We start from the raw sequence: 24,375 nt of genomic DNA, 5'->3' as shown, positions 1-24,375 counted from the left end.
TAAGTGAGGCAGCAGGGCTCAAATGGGAGTTGTTAGGGCACCAGTGAATGGCAGCCTGTCCATGGTTGATGCAAACATTTCACTGATGTTACTATTTGGTTTGAATCCAAAACAAGGGTAGAAAAACTTCCATTAGAGATGATAGTCAGCTTTGAATGGTCCTATTGCAATAACAAGTCTCCGGTGAGCTAGCAGGCTTGCGCTGGGAAGATTCCAAAAACTTGATAAATTATAGAGGTTTTAGAACCACACCATGTCAAAGGGGAGAGTGGTATTTCTTAATTTGATAAATATTATTCATAGAACCAAGACTAAAATAGCAAACATAAGGACTGTTGTGAAATAAGAGAACTTTTCAGGAAAGTGTGACACTGGCTATGTATAGTAATAATTCTGATGTAGTGGAAGAGAAAAAGGAGCAGTACAGGAAGTGATTCCCTTTAAGAGTAGGGCCAGCTCCATGTGTAGGTAACTAGTATCAAAAGTCTAGTGATGACTGCCCATCACCACTCTGGCTGCCACAGTGGTGATTTCTGGGTATTCACTCCTTTGGGCTGTCATGGAAGGAAACCATTAAAATGTAGAAAGTGTTTAAAAATTTGCCCGGTAACAGCCATTTCTACATTTGTTCATACTAGAATTTGAGAAGTTAGCAGGAAGATTTACGAGTGAGGACAGAAAATATCCAGAATAAAGGATGAGATGCATTCACGAAGACACTGAATTTGGAGCAGACACCAAAAGGAAACATGGAAGTTTGGGGATGACCACATTAGGTTTTGCTGATGCCAACTTTTCCCCCTAGAAATGGTTCTCTTGGGTATTTTTCCATTTAAGTGAACAGAATCAGAATCAGAATCTGTGTCTGACTGAAGGCAAGTTGCCACTTCATATTTCCTCTTTGTCACTATTGTCTTACCTCCCTTCACCCTAGCCCCTCCTAAGAGATTCAGGCTACTTGACTGAGCAAAAGACTAGGAGCAATCAGAAACCCCTGGGTTGTGAAGGCACAAATATTTTAGGATTTCTGTTGTACAGTATCTGTTTTGCTCTTGGATGTACACTGTTCCACTACCTGCTTTCAAAATGACTAAAAATCTATATGGCTGTTTAGAAAGGTCACAAATACTGGCCATCACCATCACAACTATTTTGAAGAAATCCAACCTTACTTCCATGTGGAAAATGAAACCCCGAAGAGCTAGGAAGCTTATAATTATTGCAGGAAAACTAGATGAGCTCCCAAAGACTTGAAAGGGTTTTTGATATATGTGTTTGGCCCCAAATTAAAGACACTTTCAAGATTCTGTCTTTTTTAGTTTATCAACATCTAGCTCTGTCAGTTGTCTCAAATCACTTCATTTTCTTTGACTTAAGTTTTGATTTATTAGCATACAGATGGGGATTCTAGATTTTTTTTTAAGTGAGAATTCTCACTTTGCTATGTTAATCAAGCAAAGTGACATTCCTTTGATTGATTGGTGAATTAATTGTGAAACAGGATCATACCACAAGTTCTGCACTTACTGTAGCAAAAGACAAGGAAGAGTGAATTAGCCTTGGGTTTAAAACCTAGCTGTCCCACTTATCTGCTCTGTAGCCCCTGGTAAATCGCTTAACCTCTCTGAGCTTTTCTTTTTCTAATTTGTAAAATCTGGGTTATAGTTGTTATCTCAAGAAGGTTGTGTGAATTAAATGAGGTCATATTTGAGGAACATACTTAGTACAGTGTAAAGTATCATTAAAAAAAAAAAGCAGGAATGTTCCCTACATAGGTGTCACAGATTGTTAATGGGAATTGAAAAAGTGGTCAGACCTTCCCAGAAGGAGGTGGTCAGACAAAATGAAGGTGGTAGGAGGGGGTCCCTGAGAGATGAGACTTATCTAATATATAGTTTTTGGTCCTGAATTCTAAATTAGATTAGAAATTGGATATCTTAGTCAGTAATCAGTATCTCACCAAGCACATATATGAAATGAAAGTACCTTTTTAATAAGGACCAGGCATGTGGAGCGGCAGAGTCAGTGGACTGAGCTGCTTTTCCATGTTGGTGATCATGGGAGTTTTAAGAACAATGGAAGGGTTGTAGGTAGAAGAAGGTCTGTAATTTTGAGGAGACTTGATAATACTACTCCCTCGTGATTCCCCCTGGTTTTTAAATGTCATTGGCTTCACAGACTGGAACCTCTTTCTGAACTCCTGACTCTATTAATGTGGAAACATATTTGTCGGTATGGAGCAGCAAAGCTAGGATGTTGAATGATTACTTCATGTACATAGTGCCAGTGACTCAAGCCCCTCCTTCATCTAAGACCTGGACAGCCTTGTTCCAGCTCTGCTTGTCCAGGTTACCTTTACTAGTATTCAGATACTAGCAGCCTGAATATCTCAGAACAGGTTCTGTTTACTATTCAGCCCTTTAAAAATAAATGCATGAATAAAAAAACAAACGAGAATGTATTAATAGAAACATGTAAGTAATAATTCCATTTGCAATGAATAGTCCCTGTAAAGTGTTAGCAAAGAAGCTGCTGCTGAGCTCTGATATATTCTTTAATGCTGGGGTGGACTTTTATTTTAAGTTTACTTGATTCCATTCCTAGACCAGAATGTTCATTATATGTTATTTGCTGAAGTCACTTCTCTTTCAGGGCTGCAGCCACCAAAAGCTGCCTGCCTTTATGGATGCATGTATTTTCAATGACTTCATAAGCAACTTGGCAGTGTCTTGCTTGGACATCCACTCTGCTATCAGTGACTGCAATTACAGTACCAGTTTTTGTTTATTTCATATCCTCAATGAACTCTTTAAATAAATAGTGACAGGATGGGGAGGGAGGAATGAACAGGATGTTGGAGGGTGAGAAGTTTAGAAACATAAATAGGGCACTGTGGAGTTCTAGGCTATTGCCTTTCTATATTCACTAATTTTTTCCCCCTCACTCACCATTGCATGATTTAACCATACTGGAATGATATAATCTAGGTTCTTCGGGTAAACAACTTCTCGATCGTAGAGAAAGAGGCTCCAGAATAACAGAAATATTATCTGGAAAATAAAACACAAAAATAGCATTAGGTTTGTTTTCAATCAGAGTTTTCTAAGATAACCAAGGAAACATAGAAAAATAAAAATAGAAACCAGTTTTAAAGATATTATAACAATGTAAAATAAGGAAAAAAATTACTGTAGAATTGCAATATCTACTCTCTGGAGAGTTAGGGATCAAATATTTGTCAACGTGGCAGGCAGAAAGGGTGTAGACAAACAGGATTTGCAGACCATTAAGTCATTTAATTTTAACCAATGACTTCTCTCTTCTTTAAACTTTCAGCAAGAATGCTGAGAGCAGCTACATGGAGTACCTTGAATCTTACACTTTCCTTGCCTACCCTCTACATAGGCATAACAAGGGAAAGCAGGAAAACTGGGAAAGAAGTGACAAACTCCCAGGATCATTCACAAGTTAGTTAACTGAGAGTTAGACTTCACTGCTCAGAGCTTTGGGTTGTTCTTCATCCTCTTTTACTCCTTGGCTATCTGTTTAGTTTCTGTCTAGAAGTCCCCAACCCCCGGGCTGTGGACCTGTAATGGTGTGGCCTGCGGCCTGTTAGAAACAGGGCCATACAGTAGGAGGTGAGCGGTGAGCGGGTGAGAGAAGCTTCATTTGTATTTGCAGCCACTTCCCAGCACTGGCATCACTGCCTCAGCTCCCCGCCCCCCCCCACCCCCCCGCCGCCCCAGATCATCTGGCATTAGATTCTCATAGGAGCACAAAACCATTTGTGAACTGTGCATGTAAGGGATCTAAGCTGCACGCTCCTTGTGAAAATCTAATGTCAGATGATCTGAGGTGAAGCTGAGGTGGTGATGCTAGTGCTGGGAAGCAGCTCGTTTGTGTGTGCATGTGTATTATATTGCATCAACAGATTAACGTTAACAGAGAGGTTTGACTGCACAGAGATCATAATAAATCAATTGCTTGCAGACATATCAAAACCCTATCAGTGAGTGGCAAAAGTCAATTAAGCTGCATCTGGTGGCAGGCTTTATAGTAGCAAGTGAGTTGATGTGCTTGAATTGTACAGCTGCATCTGGTGGCATTTGATTCTGCATTATGGTAAGTTATATAATTATTTCATTATATATTACAATGTAATAATAATAAAAATAAAGTGCGCAATAAATGTAATGAGCTTAAATCACCCAGAACTCCCACTCTGCTCCATGGAAAAATTGTCTTCTCTAGAACTGGTCCCTGGTGCCTAAAATGTTGGGGACCACTGTTCTATATCAAAGTCAGTATAGAGATGAAAAACATATATTAATCTTTTAATCTTAAATTCCAAAGGCTCAAATTCTAAGCCTTAAAAAAATGAATACGTTTTGTTGGCCTTTAGATGTATGTGGGTGGAGGAGGAAGTGTCCTGCAAAGTGAAACTGGTATGCTAATTCTTGCTGTATTATCTGAGAACTCATTAGAGTTTGGAGAGTTTCGTTTTGCACTTAAGTTTGAAGTCTCAATAATATAGGAAGCAAGACAATGACAGGTGGAAAGAGGTAGTCATTTTTAATTATAGGCCCTGCTGGGCAGCCGGCACACTTGATCTGTTTGTTTCCATCTAGGCAATGAATGAAATCATAAGCAATGTTATAGAAATGTGGACAGTGTCAGCAAACAGGCTTACTCTCCTTTGCAGATGTCTTGCTTCTTCTCAATGTCCATTCGACAAAATGAATGTGGCACCCACTGTGTGCCCCACACCAGGAATTTCAGACAGATCGTCTGTCTCTCCTCAATTGTCTTTTCCATGCACCAACTTTGAAGGGTCTTATACCTTTAAGGGAGGTGGAGGAAAATTCCACTTGCAGAAGTAACATGCTTATTGTAGCAAGTCAAGCAAGATGTATAAAAGGGAAAGTTAGTCATCTCCCTTCCTAGCACCTTCCATTCTCATCCTCCTGATGGAATCAAGATTATCTTGGTTGTATTTTGATTTTAAAAAGTTCTTCAAACTTCCCTATTACATAACAATAAGGATCTTGTATCAAACATTCACAAAAACACAAAAGCAAATGATAAATCTATCAGTAATATGCCCTACTTCCTGAAGACGCTGGGCAATGTGGTACAATCCTCAGACAAGGCATTTATCCAAATGCAGTTGCTCTGGTTTATAATAATGGACTCCTACACAGCCTTGTCACCCAGGAGACATGTTTGTTTGTATGTACATGTGTATTATATTGCATAAACATCTTTGTAACTTACTGTGGATACAGGAAAACCCAATGAGGTGAAAAGCAGGTCTCTGAAGGCAGTTATGAACTTAATGTCTTTTTTCCCTTTAATTCTTCTCAGCACATCTTCTAGGCAGGCGACCCCATAGAAAATGGTCTGCAAGAACTAAATTCATTACAACAAATGAGGGCATTTTCATTTGCTTTAATTAATACGTTCCCCACTGATGTAAAGCTCCATCTCTCTGGGAGCAGTGTTGATTTGAGAAGGAGGGGGCTGTTGGCTGTTTTGGTTGAAAGCCAATTCGAGGGCTGGTTTTCCAGCTCACTGGGCCCTGACCTTGCTCACTAAAACTGATTGAGTAAAGTTGTTTAGGGGATAATAATGTGTACAGTATTTAGTGTAATGGACTCAAGCTAAAATGGAAACAAAATAAAGTGTCAGCTTAAAAGGAGAATATAATGAGCTAGATACCTTGGCTACACAGAGATGAGAAAAAAACAAATAAACAGCACAAGGGCAGTGAGCCAGACACAGTGGTGGACATGTTCTCACCTCTTCCTAGGAAGTAAAATTAAGACAAATACCTGATGCAATGTAATTAAAGAAGCAAGAATGAGGGTCCAGATCATTGTGAAGGAGCTCTATGCTCTCCTAGGGGAGAGGCATAGAATGGTGTCTTGTTTATCTGAAGGAGAAGCCAGTGTTCTTCCTTAAGTGTTCTTCATTAAATAGGGATTGCCTGAAGGACTTACAGAGAAAATCTGACTGGGGAAGTGATTTAAATCCACAGAGATACAGCGAGTCATGAGCTCTGTTGCAGCACTAAATACTGTGAGGTTCTTGAGGTTACTTAAAAGAGAAGCAGGGCAATCCTTACTGAGAACAGGGCATTATAAGCTTAAATAATAAGAAGAGAATTGCTATAGCAAGATAGTAATGAACGTTTAGCATACATCGAAACAAACTGAGATAACAATGTTTGAAAAGGGGAGGATTCAAAGATCTAAATTAGCAATGGGGAAAGGAGATAAGGCATACACAGAATAAAATGGATGACTGCATATATATAACTATATTTTTTTATATTTGTAATGGTAACCATACACCATAGAGCCAGAACTGAAGTATACAACATAAAACAAGAAGAATCAGAGGAAAAACCCACAAAAGCCAATCAAAATAAAGAAAAAAGAAACACAAGGAAGCAATGGAAACACCGAGCTACCAGAAAGCAAAAATAAATAGCTATAAGAAGACCTCATATTTCAATAATTACCCTAAATGTAAATAGACTGAACTCACCAATAAAAAGGCACAGAGTTGCACAATGGATCAAAAAACAAAACCCAACCATATGCTGCCTCTAGGAGACACATCTCAGTTCCAAAGACAAATATAGACTAAAGTGAAAGGGCATTCAGAGAAAAGCAGGAGTCGCAGTACTAATCGGACAAAATAGACTTCAAAATAAAAAAAAGATAAAGAAAGATACTGAGAAACACTTCATAATGATAAAGGGAATCATGCACCAAGAAGACGTAACACTTGCTAAAATCTATGCACCCAATCAGGGAGCCCCAAAATATGTAAAGCAATTACTAACAGAACTAAAGGAAGAAATAGACCCAAACATTATCATAGTAGGGGACCTAAATACCCCATTGTCAGATATGGATAGATCATCCAAACAGAAAATCAGTAAAGAAATTACATCCTTAAATGACACATTAGACCAACTGGACAAAATTGACACATACAGAGTCTTCCATTTCAAAACAATTGCTTATACATTCTTCTCTAGTGCACATGGACCATTCTCAGGAATTGACCACATTCTGGGACACAGAAATAGTCTCGACAAATATAAAGGGGTTGAAATCATACCAACCATATTCTCTGATCATAATGCCTTGAAACTAGAGACCAACTGCAGAAAGAAATCAGGAAGAATCACAAATACATGGAGATTAAATAACATTCTACTGAAGAATAACTGGGTCAGAGAGGAAAAAACTAGAAAGATCAAGAGATTCATAGATACAAATGATAATGATAGTGCTACATATTAAAACTTTTGAGACACGGCAAAAGCGGTCATAAGAGGAAAGTTCATATTATTACAGGCCTATCCCCAAAAACATGAATAAATAACCTAATGCTTCATCTTAAAAAACTAGAAAAGGAAGAACAAATGAGGCCTAAAATCAGCAGAAGAAAAAAATAATAATCAAAATTAGAGCAGAAATAAATGAAATTGAAAACAAAACAACAATAGAAAAAAATAAATACAACAAAGATTTGGTTCCTTGAGAAGGCTCATAAAATTGACAAACTTCTGGCTAGATTCACTAAAGAAAAAAGAGAAAGGACACAAATAAACAACATGAGGGATGAAAGAGAGGAAATTATGACTGATATTGCAGAAATACAAAGGATCATACAAGAATACTATGAAAAAGTGTATAACACCAAATTTAATAACCTAGAAGAAATGGACCAGTACTTAGAAAAATATAATCTTCCTAGACTGAATTAAGAAGATCTTGAAAATCTAAATAGACTGATCAGCAGTATGGAAATTGAAACGAGCATCAAAAATCTACCAAAAAGTAAAAGTCCAGGACCAGAGGGCTTCACCAGTGAATTCTACCAAACATTCAAAGAAGATTTAATACCTATTCTCCTCAAACTCTTCCCAAAAAAATGCAAGAGGAGGCAATACTTCCCAACTCATTTTATGAGGCCAATATCACCCTGATACCAAAACCTGGTAAAGATAACACACAAAAGAGAAAACTACAGACCAATATATGTCATGAACACAGATACAAAAATCCTAAATAAGATACTAGCGAACCGAATGCAGCAACATATTAAAAAGATTATACACCACAATCAAGTGGGCTTCATCCCAGGGGCACAGGGATGGTTCAACATAAGCAAATCAATTAATGTGATACACCACATAAACAAATAAAAAAATAATAATCATATGATCATATCAATAGATGCAGAAAAAGCTTTAGACAACATACAGCATCCATTTATGATCAAAACACTTGACAAAATTGGTATAGAAGGAAAGTACCTTAACATAACAAAGGCCATGTATGACAGACCTTCAGCCAACATTATACTTAATGGTGAAAAACTAAAAACTTTCCCTCTAAGATCAGGAACAAGGCAAGGCTGTCCACTATCGCTACTGCTATTCAAGATAACATTGGAGGTCCTAGCTAGTGCAATCAGGCAAGAAAAAGATATAAAAGGCATCCAAATAGGAAACAAAGAAGTCAAACTGTCACTATTTGTGGATGACATGATTCTCTATATAGAAAACCCCAAAGACTCCACAAGAACACTACTAGGGAAGTAAAAGCAAAAATAAGTGAATGGGACTGCATCAAACTAAAAAGCTTCTGCTCAGCAAAAGAAATCTTCAACAAGGTAAAGAGACAACCATCTCAATGGGAAAATATATTCGCATCAACGCCTCTGATAAGGGGCTAATATCCAAAATATACAAAGAACTCATACGACTTAATAACAACAAAAATCCAAATGATCCAATCAAAAAATGGGCAGAGGACCTGAACAGACACTTCTCCCTAGAGGACATAGAAATGGCCTACAAACATATGAAAAGATGTTCAGCATCACTAACTACTAGGGAAATGCGAATCAAAACCACAATTAGATACCATCTCACATGTGTTAGAATAGCTATTATCAACAGGAAAAGTCATAACAAGTGTTGGAGAGGATGCAGAGAAAAAGGAACCCTCATACACTGCTGGTGGGACTGCAAATTGGTACAGCCACTATGGAAAACAGTATGGAGGTTCCACAAAAAACTAAGAATTGAAACTACCATCTGATCCAGCAATCCCACTATTGGGTATTTACCCCAAAGACTTGAAAACCCATATCCAAAAAGATATTTGCACACCAATGGTCATAGCAGCATTATTCACAATGGCCAGGACATGGAAGCAACCAAAGTGTCCTATGATAGATGCTTGGCTAAAGAAGCTATGGCACATATATACAGTGGAATATTACTCAACCATAAGAAGAGATGAAATACTGTCATTTGCAACAACATGGATCGACCTCGAGATAATCATGTTAAGCAAAATAAACCAGACTGAAAAAGTAGAAAATTACATGATATCACTTATATGTGGGATATAAACCTAAAAGCAACAAATGAACATGACAAATAGAGACTCAGGGACATGGACAATGCACTAGTGGTTACCAGAGGGTAGGGGGTGGGGGAGGAGGGAAGAGGTAGACAGGGTAAAGGGGGTCAAATATAGAGGGTAGGAGGAGGGTGAAGTGGGTAAAGGGGATCAAATATGTGGTAGCTGAAGGAAACTGGCCTTTGGGTAGTAATCACACAATAGAATATAGATGTCAAATTATAATGCACACCTGAAAATTATATAATTGTATTAACCAATGTTACCTTAATAAACTTAATTTATAAAATAAATAAATAAAATAAAGAGAAGCAGGGCTTTTAAAAAAATTTTATTAAAATGTAGTAACATATAATATTATATTAGTTTCAGGTATACACTATAGTTATTCAACATTCACATACCTAGAGAAGTGATCACCATGATAAAGTTCGGCAATCATCTGACACTACACTGCTATCACGATATTATTGACTATATTCCCTATGCTGTACATTATATCCCCATGACTTATTTGTTTTATACCTGGAAATTTGAACCCTTTATTCCCCTTCCCTTTCCTCCCCTTTAAAAATTTCTTTTCAATTATAGTTGACATTAAAGATTGTTTTATATTATTTCAGCTGTACAGCATAGTAGTTAGCCATTTATATAATTTACAAAGTGATCCCCCTGAATAGTCTAGTATCCACCCAGCACTATACATAGTTATTACCATATTATTGACTATATTCCCTGTGCTTTATTTTATATCTCCATTACTATTTCATAACTACCAATCTTTACTTCTTAATTTCATCACCTTTTTCACCTGGTCCCCCAAACCCCATCCCGTTTGGCAACCATCAGCATGCTCCCTGCATCTATGAGTCTGCTTCCGTTTTGTTCATTCGTTTTGTTCTTTAGAGTCCACATATAAATGGGATCATATGGTATTTGTCTTTCTGTGTTTGACTTATTTTACTTAGCATAGTACCTTCCAGACTCATACACATCGTTGCAAATGGTAAGATTCCATCCTTATCCTTTTTTATGGCTAATATTTCATTGTATATATGTACTACTTTTTTAAATATTTTTTTTATTTTTCAATTATAGTCTAGAGATAATATTATATTATTTTCAAGTGTGCAACATAGAGATTAGACATTTATATAATTTACAAAATGATCATTCTGGTGAATCTAGTACCATCTGACACCATAAATAGTTATTACAATATTATTGCCTATATTCCTCATGCTGTACTTTACATTTCCATGACTATTTTGTAACTACCAATTTGTACTTCTTAATACTTCCCTTTTTTCATATATCTTCAAACCCCCTCCCATATGGCAACCATCAAAATGTTCTCTATATCTATCAGCTCGTTTCTATTTTGTTTGGTTGTAAAACACCAAACAAAATATGTACATATTTTGTTATTTAGATTCCACATGTAAATAAAATCATGTGTCTTTCTCTGACTATTCCACTCAGCATAATACCCTCTAGGTCCACCTATGTTGGTGCAAATGGAAAGATTTTATTCTTTTTTATTCTATTATACATATGTACTACCTATTATTTATCTATTAAACCATTGATTGACACCCAGGTTGCCTCCATATCTTGACTATTGTAAATAATGCTTCAATGAACATATGGATTCACATATCCCTTTGAAGTAGAGTTTTGGGTTTCTTCAGATAAATATCCAGAAATGGGATTACTGGGTCTTCTTTCTCTATTAGTAGAGTCTTTGTTTTAAAGTCTATTTGGTCTGGTATAAGTATTACTACCCCAGCTTTTTGTTTGTTTGTTTCTATTTTCACGAAATATCTTTTTCTATTCCTTTACTTTCAGTCTCTGTGTGCCTTTCAATCCGAAGTGAGTCTCTTGTAGGCAACATATGTAAAAGTCTTGTTTTCTTATCTATTAAGCCACCGTATCTTTTGATTGGAGCATTTAATCCATTTATATTTAAAGTAATTGATAGATATGTTGTTATTGCCATTTATTATTCATATTTTTAATCTTTTTTTCCCCTTCTTCTTAAAGAATTCCTGCTAACATTTCTCGTAATACTGGTTAATGTTGATGAACTCTTTCAGCTTTTTCTTGTCTGGGAAGCTTTTGATCTGTCCTTTGACTCTAAATGATAGCTTTGCTGGGTAGAGTAATCTCAGTTACAGGTTCTTTCTTTTCACCACTTTGAATATTTCATGTCAGTTCCTTCTGGCCAGCAGATGGCTGCTACCTGCACTGAGCTTGAGGTACTTCAAGAGGCCAAGCCACGAACCAAGTCTGGCTACCACTAGTGCCAGGCTTGGGGCTGCTCAGCAAGAAGTACAGGGCATGCAGAGGGCAGATTCTTTCTTGTGTGTGTTTTGCAAACCTCTGAGAGATTTTTGGAAAGTCCACAGAATGAGCCAAGATAGGCCATTTATATGAAAAAAATAACTGGAAGTGGCTTGAGTAGGCCTACCACTTAGGTGGGGCGTGGTCTCAGGGAATCATCAGAGCAAGGCAAACTGTGTTGGCCAGGTTAATGGAGATTTAGATGGTGCCTGCCTTCATCTGGACTCCAGGAGTGGGGAGAGCTCAATAAAGAAACAATGGATTCTGCCAACACTTCTGCTTGGTTGAAAGCTGCCCCTAGAGCCCTCTCCCTGAAGCCGGACAATTCATTTTTTCCCCATATGTCTTTAGTATTTTTAGAGCTGCTGCCCCAGCCCTGGTGCTCAGAGCAAGCACTTCTGTCAGCAATAAGTCTGTGCATGTGCCCTTTACGAGAAACCCCTGAGATTCCCTTAGCCCTCTGTCTCACTCCCTCTCACTCATCCACCATCTTTGCTGGTTTTCACACTTCTCTCCTCAGCACTGGAACCCCAGGTTGGGGAACCTGGTGTGGGGCTGGAATCTCTCACTCCTCAGGGAGAATTTCTGAAGGCAAGATATCACTCTCAAGTTTTAACCACAACACACGGGGGGTGTGACCAAACTGTTCTGCATGTCTGCCCCTTATACCAGTCTCAAGGTGGCTTCTTCTGTATATCTTTAATTGTAGTACTTCTGTTCAGCTAGATTTCATGTGATTCTCTATGATGATTGTTCTATAGTTTAGTTGTAATGCTGATGTGATCGTAAGAGGAGGCAAACACAGCATTTACCTACTCTACCATCTTCCTACCACTTCTTCTTTATCCACTTGTCTATTGATGGACACTTAGGTTGCTTCCATATCTTGGCTATTACAAATAGCACTTCAGTAAACATAGGGTGCATAAATCTTCTCAAATTAGTGTTTTGATTTTCTTTGGATAAATACCCAGAAGTTGAATTGCTGGAATTGATTTCCTGATGAATCTCCAAACTGTTTTTCATAGTGGCTGCGCCAATTCACAATCCCACCAACGGTTCACAAGAGTTCTCTTTTTTCCAGACTCTCATTTGTTGCTTGTTGTTTGTCGATCTATTGATGCTGGCCATTCTGACAGGTGTGAGGTAATAGCTCGTTGTGATTTTAATTTGCATTTCTCTAATTATAAGTGTCATTGAGCATCTTTTCATATGTCTATTAGCCATCTGTGTGTCTTCTTTGGAGAAATGTCTATTCAGGGCCTCTGCCCATTCTTTAATTGGATTGTTAGTTTTTTGATGTTAAGTTGTGTAAATTCTTTATAAATTTTGGGTATTAACTCCTTTTGGATATGTCATTGGCGAATACCTTCTCCTATTCAGTAGGTTGTCTTTCAGTTTTGTTGATGGTTTCCTTTGCTATGTGAAAACTTTTCAGTATAATATAGTCTCATTTGTTTATTTTTTCTGTCTTCTTTGCCTGAGGCAACATGTCAGAAAAAATATTACTAAAAGCAATGTCAAAGAGTTTACTGCCTGTGTTTTCTTCAAGGAATTTTATAGTTTTGGATGTTATATCGAAGTCATTAATCCATTTTGAGTTATTCTCGTATATGGTGTAAAAAGGTGGTCTAGTTTCCAGTTTCTTTCTTTCTTTCTTTCTTTCTTTCTTTCTTTCTTTCTTTCTTTCTTTCTTTCTTTCTTTCTTTCTTTTTTTGTTGCATGTATCTGTTAAGTTTTCCCAACACCATTTAATGGATAGCCTGTCTTTATCACATTTTATATGCTTGCCTTTTTTGTCATAGATTGACCGTATAAGCATCAATTTATTTCTGAGCTCTTTATTCTGTTCCATTGATCTATATGTCTGTTTTTATGCCACTACCATGCTATTTTGATTACTGTAGTGTTGTTGTTGTTTGATATCAGGTATTGTGATGCCACCAACTTTACCGTTCTTTCTAAAGATTACTGTGGCTATTCAGAATCTTTTATAATTCTATATAAATTTTAAGATTATTTGAGTTCTATGAAAAATGCTGTTGGTATTTTGATAGGGATTGCATTGACTCTATAAATTACTTTGGGAAATATGAACATTTTAATGATGTTAATTCTTCCTATCCATGAACACAGTATATGCTTTTATTTATTTGTATCTTCTTCAGTTTTTTTTCTTCAATATCTTATAATTTTCTGAGTACAAGTCTTGTACCTCTTTGGTTAAATTTATTCCTAGGTATTTTTTCCATGTTATTATAAATAGAATTGTTTTCTTAATTCCTCTATCTGATAATTCATTATTGGTGTATATAAATGAAACTGAATTCTGAATATTAATTTTGTACGCTGTTACTTAACTGAATTCATTTGTCAGTTCTAATAGTTTTTTGGTGGAGTCTTTAAGATTCTCTCTATATAGTATGAAGTCATTGGTGAATAATGACAGTTTTACTTCTTCCTCTCCAATTTGGATGTCTTTTATTTCTTTTTCTTATCTGATTGCTATGGCTAGGACTTTCATTAATATGTGAAATAAAAGTGGTGAAAGCAGACATCCTTTGTCTTATTCCTGATCTTAAGGGAAACACGTTTATCTTTTCATTGTTGAGTATGATGACTGTGAGTTTGTCATACATGGCCTTAATTATGTTGAGGTATGGTCCTTCTATTCCCATTCTGTTGAGAGTTTTTATCATAAATGGATGCTGGTTTTTATCAAATGCTTTTTCTGTGTTTATTGATATGATCACATAATTTTTGTCCCTTATTTTGTTTATGTGCTGTATCACTTTAATTGATTTGTGGCTATCAAACCAACCTTGCATCCCAGGGATAAATCCCACTTGATTATGGTGTATGATCTTTTTAATGTCTTGCTGAATTTGGTTTGCTGATATTTTGTTGAAGATTTTTGTGTCTATGTTCATCAGGGATATCGGCCTATAATTTTATTGTAATGTCTTTGTCTTTGGAATCAGGGTAACAGTGGCCTCATAAAATGAGGTTGGGAGCCTTCCATCCTTATGTCTTTTTGGAATAGCTTGAGAAAGATAGGTGTTATTTTTTTTCTTTGAATGTTTGGTAAAATTCACCTGTATAGACGTTTGGTCCAAGACTTTTGTTTGTTGGGATTTCTTTTGATTACTGATTCAATTTCATTAGTAATTGGCTGAAGCACAGTCTTTTTTAAGGAGGTAAGATCACTTAAAAGCAAACTTCGGCCACTCTTAATGTTTTGTGTAAACCCATGGCTTCTAATTTAAGGCCTCATGGGTCACAACAACATAGAGTTGAGGTTGGTTTAGAATTATGCTTGCATCAAAATCCATCTTATTCCTTAAAAGCTCTCTGCATTGGTGCAAAAGGGACATGACTCTGCTCTGAGAATATGAGTCAGGCAAGTTCTTGAAACTAAAGAGCTTGTTCAATTGGGCAACAACTTCTGAGGTCTGAACTTTGGGAAAGCTCTAGTTAGTCAGCCTCCTGTCATTCCTTGGGCTGAAGGTATGGACGAGAGAGAATATGGAATTAGATTATGCCAGGAATAATCTTTCAGCTAGGTCTTCAAACCAGCAGCACTGACATCACCCCAAAATTTGTTAGAAATGCCATATCTTAGCCCCACCATAGGCTATGGAATCAGAATCTTTGGGAATGGGGCCCAGAAATTTGTTTTTTGAAACAAACTCTTCAGGTGATCCTTATATGTGTTTAAATTCTAGAACCACTGGGTAAGACATGTTTATCACTTAATTCAACTTACTACTGAAAGGTATATGACTTTTTATTGAATTCCTGTTATGTGCTATCTACTGATCTAGGCTTTTAATTTATCATAACAACATTATGAGGTAAGTCCAATACCTGCTTCCAACCCATTTTATAGAATAAGAAAACTAAGACACAGAAAGATGAACAAATCTATCTAAAGTCTCACAGTTGGTATATGTCAAGGTCAGAATTTGAAATGTAGGATCTGGTTCTTGACCCAGACTTAAAAAAAAAAAAAAAAGCATCAGTTTTCTGAAAACAGTTCAGATACAGCACTGTGGGAAGTCAGGAGAAAGACAATTATCTCCAGGTAAGAGAATTAAAAATGACTTTTAAAAATACCAATGCGTGATTTCCACTTACACAGAGATTCTAATTTAATGGGTCTAAGGGTGTGGCCAAGGCAACAGAAGTAAAAAAAAAAATTATCCCAGTAATTCTAATCAGGGCAGCTAATGTTGAAAACCACTCGTCTAGAGGAACTTTCATTTGGAAATTCAGACTTGGCTTTTACAGGAGAAGTAGGGCTGCAGAGATTCAGGGAGTTGAACCCTCCTGGTGGTCGCTAGAGAGAGGAAAAGAGAGAGGGAAGAGGAGAGAAGTTAGAAGTGAATGCTGAGGAAATTCCCTCATCTAAGGGACAGGAAGGGGTAAGTGGGTAGCAAAGTACCAAAGAATAATCAGATGGTAAAAAACTAGGAATGTACAAGAAACTCGGTCCTCGAAGGAGAAAGCTTTAAACCAGAAGAAGCATTCCAGGGAGGGGTGGGCACCAGTTTTAAATGTTATGAAGATGTTGCCACCCTAATACTTGTCATGAACTTTCAACGTTTGGCCCCTCCGGCTGTAGAATTTGGAGTGCAGTCTTTTGCAAATAGATATTAAAAGTCTCCTCCTCTCCTCTTTCCTCCTCCCCAGGAGTTCTAACCTCATCCTGGTTTCACTTCCAGCTGTTCAAGCCAGGGCAGGCAGCTGCTTTAGTTAGGAAATGCAGGCATGAGACCTGAGCCTGGATGAGGAGGCTTGCACTATTCTATCAACAGAGCAATTAATTATCTACTAAGCACTTGGTGTCTGCCAGGTTTTCCCTCTTTGGGGAGAGGCTGCCTACACCCAGCATGTGAAGTCCATGTGACCACCTTCCCTAGTGAAAGCCTCCTAGAGTTATCATGAATCAAGCTTATCCTGATTCTCTCTTGCCTTTCCCAGTCACAGAATATGGAAATTGAATTGGGTAAATGAACACATTACTCTGAGCTTCCATGGGTTTTCCCTCCTCAATAAAAATTTGTTCTACACCACAAACTTGCGAGTTACTTCTCCCCCTCCACCTTTAGCTCACACATTATTTCATAGGTATATGCCACATTGTAAAGATGCCAATGTGTGTGTGTGTGTGTGTGTGTGTGTGTGTGTTGTGACAGCCTTGTTCCCATTAACTTAATCTGCTTTGACATGTCATCATCTGTATCAATAAGGAATATTTATGGAGCTCCCACATAGGAGCTCAGGAGGGAGGTGCTAGGGTGTAGCCAGGAGAAATAAATAGACAAAAATTAGGGCATAGAAGAGCCAGACAGCAGAGCTGAAGGGCAAGAAGAGGAGGTGCCATGAGCTCACTCAGTGAAGCAGCTTCCTGCAGGACCTAAAGGACAGGTTGGGGTTAGTTCACCAAATGGGATGATGGCCTGCTCTTTCTCTGAGGACAACACAATTAAATGTTTATAAAATATGCATAGAAATAACAGTGAAGGGAGAAAATGGTAGTTGTTATAAGGTGAATTGTGTCCCCCCACCTGAAAATTCATATATTGAAGTTATAACCCCTAGTACCTCAGAATGTGACTGTATGTAGAGATAGGGTCTTTACAAAGAAGTATCAAGTTAAAATGGAGTCAGTAGGGTGAACTCTAATCCAATATGACTGATATCTTTATAAGAAGAGGAGATCAGGACACAGACATATACAGAAGGAAGACCATGTGAAGTCATGGAGAGAAAACGGCCATCTAAAAGCCAAGGAGTGAAGCCTCAGGATAAGCCAACCCTGCCAGCACTTCGATCTTAGACTTTTAGCCTCTAGAGCCGTGAGAAATAAATTTCTGTTGTTTAAGCCATCCAGTCTTTGGTATTTTATCATCATAGTCCAAGTAAACCAACACAACAGCATTTAACTAAGATAAATGGCCTTCTTTTAAGAATCTTACAACAAAATTACTGCCATTTACATTTCTCAACTATTTTGTCTGCCTAGGAAAGCAGAGCTAATGCTATCTTCTTGATCAAGGCTTGCTTCAGAGTTGTTGCTCTCTGATTTATCTTTTCTACCAGTTCTTTCCTAATTCTGTTTGCTCTTTGTGCCCTTTTCTGAAATGCTGCTGGTCTAACTTTGTTAGATGTCTTTCATTTTTGTTGCCAGCTAACAAAATTACCACCTGGAAGAGCTGAATTTACATTTTTATAACAAATGCAATTTAAGAAACCATAGCTAAAGGATATTTGGTTTTTAAATTCTTGTGTCGTCACGCAATCTACAAAAATCTTGAAATCACAGAAACTTAGTCTAAGTCATCGAGTTTATTTATTTGCCTGTAAGCCAGAACCATTTTAAACTATCTCAGGATATGAGATTTTTTTTCTATTCAAAAAATAATTCCAGAAAGGGAGATTCCACAAGTTTCCTGAGCAAAACATTATAACTCTTATTAGATGACTCAAGTAATCCAGTGTCCAGCTCAGCACTTTGTGCCTGACTTGGACAGGACAGGGTTTTCTTAGCTCTTGCCTTAGAAATGATGCAATACTTGCACTGTGAGACTATTTCATAATAAAAGAGCAAATAGGGACTGATTATGATGAGTATTTTATATTAGTGGTGGTGAGGGTGGTGGCATTTGGGGTAGGTAGAGGAAGACTTTGCCAATTATACCTGTATTATATGTATATACTATTTCAATCATCATTCATAATGTTTTTAACTTAGGTAAGAAAGTAGGATAAAAGAATTAGAAAAATATCATAGGAAAACCAATGACAAAAATACCACAAGCTGGAATGGTGAGAGAGAAAAAAAAAAAGGAACAAACCAAGAATATTGAGAGACAGGTTAGAAAGAACATTGTAAGAATGCTTGGCTAGAATATATAACTGGTGACTGCCAGTGTCAGTGTAGCAGTAGGATGGCTATAGGGTAGATTCTTACAGGCAGGACGGGGACCCTAGAAAGTGGCTCTTGCCAATTACAACCATGTTCTGTTCATTTATTTGTGTAACCAACATTCACAGTATGCTTGTTGGATGTCAGAAATTATATTAGACATAATACAGGCCAGGGCAGGCTTCATGTTAATGTGTATGTGTGATTTTTTTTTTTAGGAAGACAAAGAAAGAGGGGGAGGAAGAGAAGGAAGAAGCTTTTTTGTATGTTTACTATTTTACATTATGTAGGTCAGATTCCTTGGGAAACAGAATCTGAGATTCTGAGACCTTCCTGTGAGTGTTCATTGAAGGTGCTCTTAGACAATTTGTGAGAGGGAGGGAAGGAAGAAGGGAACAGGACTTGGCAGCAGAAAAAACTAAAAGACAATGCAGCTGCATGGAATCAGCTGTTCTCTGAAGGACCCCTGGAGCTGAGTGGGCCCTTTAGAGCTGTCCTGGAGCCTGGTCTTTGTACTCCGAAGTCAATTAACCATTGGATACAGCAATATCAGGGAGCGTCATAAGCCTTAGTCTAGGCAGTTCTCTTCTGCTGATCCCAGTTCTAGGACAGGAGCTCCGCTGTGTCATCAGAAGCCAGCACTTCTCCCAGGAACTGGACAATGAATAGCTCAGTGCTGCGGAGGTACGGGGATCTGGGTGTCACACCACTCTATCCACTATATATGAGGAAATCAAGGCATAGAGAAATTAGGTAACTTACTCAAGGTCCAACAGCAAGCGAATGGCAGAGCCAGCATTCACACGCAGACCATTTGGCTCCAGAAGCTAAGCCTACAATTACTAATCTCTATGCTATATGTAAAGAACCTACCAAAATGCTGTCATGATTGGTCAATAAATTATAGCTATTTCATTGGGCTCTGGAGGTGATTATTCCCTTCTATTAGCCCTAATCCTTTAAAGCTATCTGAGAGCTCAAAACAGTGGTTTTAAGTATTTTTGTAAAATTGTTAATACTATTTTTTGATTCTGTTGAGTTTATGAGTTACACAGATTAATGCATTAACTAGATTATGAAAATTAAATGTTGGTCCCAAGTACTGAAGTGTGTCCTGTATTGTGAGCTCACTTTTCATGGTCTTCCTTGGAGTTTGGACCAATGGAACATCCTCAAGGATCTCTCTTCCCTGGTCCTGCTCTACCACCCCTAAGGATCTATGTAATGAGGTCTCTGTGATGAGGAGGGGAAACAACGTTTGTGGAAGACCCAGGCACTGGAAGCCTGAGCCAACATGAGCACCCTGAGGATGTCCACAGCATTGCCTTGTTACCACAATCAGCTTTGGGGACTTCTCACTCACTGCTCTCTCTGCTTGAGCCTGCAAACTCTATCTCCAGGACTGTCCCAGTGCTGAGGGCACTCACCTGGGCAGCTACATCAGGGAAGAAGTGGCTCCACAGGGATTCCCCTCTAACAGAGAAGCTGGAGTATGCAGCCTGCACAAGGAGATACTTGAGCAATGAAGCGGGTGGGTGACCTCTGCCTGGATCCATGACCCACCAATCAGGGTACTCGGTGAGGAGACCCATGTCTTACTAAATCATTCTCCCCTCTGTACAACCTCTACTCAAAGATAAAATGACTAGAGTTCATTGCCACCCTCCCCTGTTCTCTTTCCTTTGTCCACTGCTTACACCATTCTGAGTGCTTCTCGCACATCAGGTTATTTATCCCTCATGGTCACTCTGTGGTTATGAACTATTTTTATTTCTATTTGACAGATTTAGAAATGGAAAATACAAAGAAATATCTAGCCCAGGGTCACAGAGTCAGTAGAAGTACTATCCCAGAGAGCTCATGACCCAAGAGCTCTTGCTTGTAACCAGTGGGCATACTGCCTCTCCCCCCCAACAGAGAATTGGCTGCCTCTTTCCTGGGGTCAATTTACCCTCTCACGAGGCAGAGACTCAGATCTTCCTTCTCCTTCTCCTACTATCCTTAGGCACTATGCATGAATTGGTCACCATGACCAATTCTCATTGACACCCCTCATATTCCATTCCACCTCACCTCTGCCACCAATCCTAAGTTTCTTCATTTTGAATTCCCTGGGACAACTTCAGAAGGAAATGAGGCATGCTCAGAATGCTGATTTCCACGAAGATGGACTTTGCTCTTAAAAGGGAACATCACTGATATTCAGCCAACTAGAGAATAAAGCTGTTTTAAGGGGGGGGGGTGTAAATTTCCTAGAAAGCAAGATGCGGGGGTACTGTTAAGATGTTATAGCAAGTTATGACACTCTATAACTTTAGAAGTGCTGCCATTAACTAATTCATTCATTAACATCAATTAATCATTAGGAAACACAACCATTAATCAGCCCAGTAGACCTCAAAAGCTAGAAATTTTAAGGCCCAACATTTTACCTTAAGTAACATATTTGAAATCTATCCTTAAATTCATCCTCTGAAACACATTCAATCCATCTTCATCAATTGAAGAACTTTGCATAAAATCATACTTTCAAGATGATACCTAACAGAACTAAAAAAGGAAACAGTCACAGGTAAGCCCCACATTACTCATTTCGAGGACTAGAAACATCAGAAGAGACTAATTGCTCAGGAGTACAGAAAAAACTAAGGTCAAATTCAATTAACATACCAAGTCAGCCAATTTTTATTATGGGGGTACTCTATGCAAGCCAATGTAGCAAATACAATTTATAAGCATAGAATGTTAGGGCTAGCGAGGGCCTAGGGGACAAAATTCCTGTACTGCAGTCAATAATTTTATTGGAATGTTAAGGCTGATATGTGGGTGGAAATTAGAAAACAATACTACACAATACTAAATTTTTACAGAGAGATGATATAAAAATTCAGGGAAAGGAAAATGAGTTGGGGCTGGAGTTGGTCAGCAGAGATTTTAAATAGAATGTGGGATTTCAGGTGGTCTACGAAAGTATCAAAGTAGTAAAGAGGCAGGTAGGCCTCTCATTTAAGGAAATGTGAACATGGCAATGACAGCAAGAAGCCTAGGAAGCAACACTGGAGAAGACACAGGCCTTCCTGAAGAAGAGGTCAGCCTTCAAGGGGAGAGGATGATCTGAAGCCTGAGTAGGCAAGTGAGCTTTTAAATCAGGAGTTTGGAAATGGTTCTATAAGGTAATAGGGAGCCACTGAGTTCTTAAGTAGCAGACCACACTTCTCAAGCAGGCTCATGATGTTTGAAACAAAACTAAACCAAAAACAGTGCTTTGGGAAGATTAATCTGGAATCTGAGTGGTAGACAGATGGATTGATAATGAAAGGACAATAAAGAGATGATTTGGTCATCCAGATACAAATTAATTAGAGCCTGCAGAAGAGAAGTAAGATTAGGAAAAAAGGATGAACATAGCAAAAGGAAAAATATAGAATTTGGTAGCTAATTGGTTAGGGAAGCACAAAGGAGATTAACACTAGGAAATAATAGTGTCTTTGACAAAATAATTGTCTTTTTTCATTCTTGGAAATATGAGGTTTCTAACTAAGCTAGAATTAAGTCAGAAAGCTGGTTCGTGGGAGTAGGTGATAAATCTGTTCTTAGCCATGCTTAGTGTGAGGTGGGGTGCTGGATTTGGATTTGATTAGGCCATTAATCCTGCCTATAGATACCCCTCTCTTTTCACTGACCATTTTAAATATAAAGCCAACAGACACACAAAGCTGAGATTTTTACTGTATTATTTTAGCTCTACAAAAGAACTTCTTATTGTTTTCATTTTTGTTTGTTTGTTTGTTTTTACCACCATAAAATTCTATGATTGAAACAAGCCTTCACCTTGGTATTTTCAAACACATTAGAGCTGTATTCTGGGCTCAGATCTTTCAGACCAAAATCAAATGACCAAAGAAAAAGAAGCATAACCTCCAGGCCTAATTTGAACTTTCTGAATTTCCAACCCTTAGCATTTCAGAGTGCCACTTCTTCTGATCATGTATAACCTCTGCTTAGAAATATGATTCCAAAGGATTGGAATATTTTGTCTGGTTCCTGAAATGATATGTTTATATGGCAGTCTGCATTTTAAAATCTCAAACATTAATTAGCATCATCCCTAAAGCATACACTATTTTTAGCTTTTAATGCTAATTTTTTTTACATGTTCCCAAAACATTTTTTAAAAATCTATTTCCCTCCCATTCATTCACACTTCATTCATCAGAATACAGTCAGCCAGGCAGAAAGACAAGAAGGGATCGAGTCATATGATTGGTTTGTAAATAGTTGAAAATCTGTATTTGCCATTTGGTTGGGTGATTTGTCCTTTAAGATGGAATCTTGAGCCTATAAAAAATAGAAGTGGAATCTGAACATTGCAAAATATGTTTGCTTGTCTTAGATAAATCTGTTAGTCTGTGTGTGCTGTAAAATGGCATTACTCTTCCATTGGAAATTGCACTTCCTACACAACAGACGCCATTCTGCCTTTCACACAGACTTCCTTAAGCGAAGTTCAAAATCTCTCTTCCATTTGTAGTCAATCTCATGGCGAAACCATTAATTTAGTCCCTCATTTGGAGTCATCTGAGAAGAGCCCCAAGATAAGGTTCTTTTGAAAAACTCATCTAACAATTAGCCAACACAAAATGTAGCTATGGATAACTTCTTAATTAGGCTTCTCTGAGCAAATTATCAAGTAAAAGAGAAAGCCAAAACTCAAAAACAATTAAGACGAAAGACAAATAATGGAATTTTGCATTTAACAAAATTCAGAGGTAACATATGTTGAAGTACTGATATTATAGACACATAGATTGTTCCCAGAGTTGCTTATATGGACTTACCAGATTAATGAATGTTGCATACTGCCACTGTTGGCCCTTTGGAAGGATTGATTGTTTCTGTATATCCACTTTTAGTTGATAGATGTAATAAATGATGAATATATACCAGCTCAAAACAAAGAAGTGATATATGCACGTAGAAGTCCTCGTCATGACTAGCTTTGATGAGGGAACTGCGAATGTCTTAAGTAGCTTTCTTCTGGTGACCTTCTCTTGGGTCAGAGGTGAAGTCCTACAGCAGGCTGGAGAGCTGTAAAACCCAACCTCTGAGACTGAGTGTTCCAACAAAACTGAATTTTGCTTCCTATATAGGCTCCCTTCCTGCTAAAGTGGTGACAGGATCAGTGTTTGTTTTTAGATGTCTCCTTTAAATAACAGGCAATCTCAAGAGTTGCATAAAGGCAGCGATCAGTGCAAAAGATGCACTTGATACTGTTAGAGTGGGATGGGAGCATGGTTAAGTGACCTTATTATGAAGTACCAATAAACTCTGATGAAATACTGTTGTAGCTGTATGCTCTTTTCTTTTCATTTGTCAGAACAAGGAAATTGCAAGAATATCTCTTGTGAAAATGAGGAGCAAGTTGATAATCCAAGAGGCAGAGATTGTGGACATGTTTAGGACATGTAAGAAGATAAGTAGAAAGGGAATGGGTATTGTAATTTTGCTCCTGAGATTTATGAGGCCCTGTAAAATCTGAAACAACCTTTGATCCTCCAGGTAGCAGCCCCAAAGTTTCTTTTGTTTGTTTGTTTAGTTTTGTATCTATACCCTAGAAGACCTAAGTTTGCTCTGGGTTGTCCCAGACAT

The 24,375-nt window shown here is 37.9% G+C and overlaps 1 protein-coding gene across 1 annotated transcript in view; it reads right to left on the bottom strand.

Annotated features, from left to right (window-relative positions):
- The window catches only part of LOC107515471 (androgen dependent TFPI regulating protein), a 66,478-nt gene extending 42,689 nt beyond the window's left edge, over positions 1–23,789 (bottom strand). Inside the window, exons 1-3 of the mRNA XM_016154328.2 lie at positions 23,565–23,789; positions 5,275–5,409; positions 2,949–3,050 (exon numbers count right to left, since the gene is read on the bottom strand). Coding sequence (XP_016009814.2) covers positions 2,949–3,050; positions 5,275–5,409; positions 23,565–23,717 — 390 coding nt within the window. The 5' untranslated portion in view covers positions 23,718–23,789. The remainder of the gene's footprint in view (positions 1–2,948; positions 3,051–5,274; positions 5,410–23,564) is intronic.
- Positions 23,790–24,375: the final 586 nt, after the last annotated feature.

Source organism: Rousettus aegyptiacus, unplaced genomic scaffold (assembly GCF_014176215.1).
Source record: "Rousettus aegyptiacus isolate mRouAeg1 unplaced genomic scaffold, mRouAeg1.p scaffold_m13_p_1, whole genome shotgun sequence".
Taxonomy (NCBI): domain Eukaryota; kingdom Metazoa; phylum Chordata; class Mammalia; order Chiroptera; family Pteropodidae; genus Rousettus; species Rousettus aegyptiacus.
The sequence above is the reverse complement of the archived record's forward strand: the minus strand, read 5'-3'. Positions and strand labels throughout refer to the sequence as shown.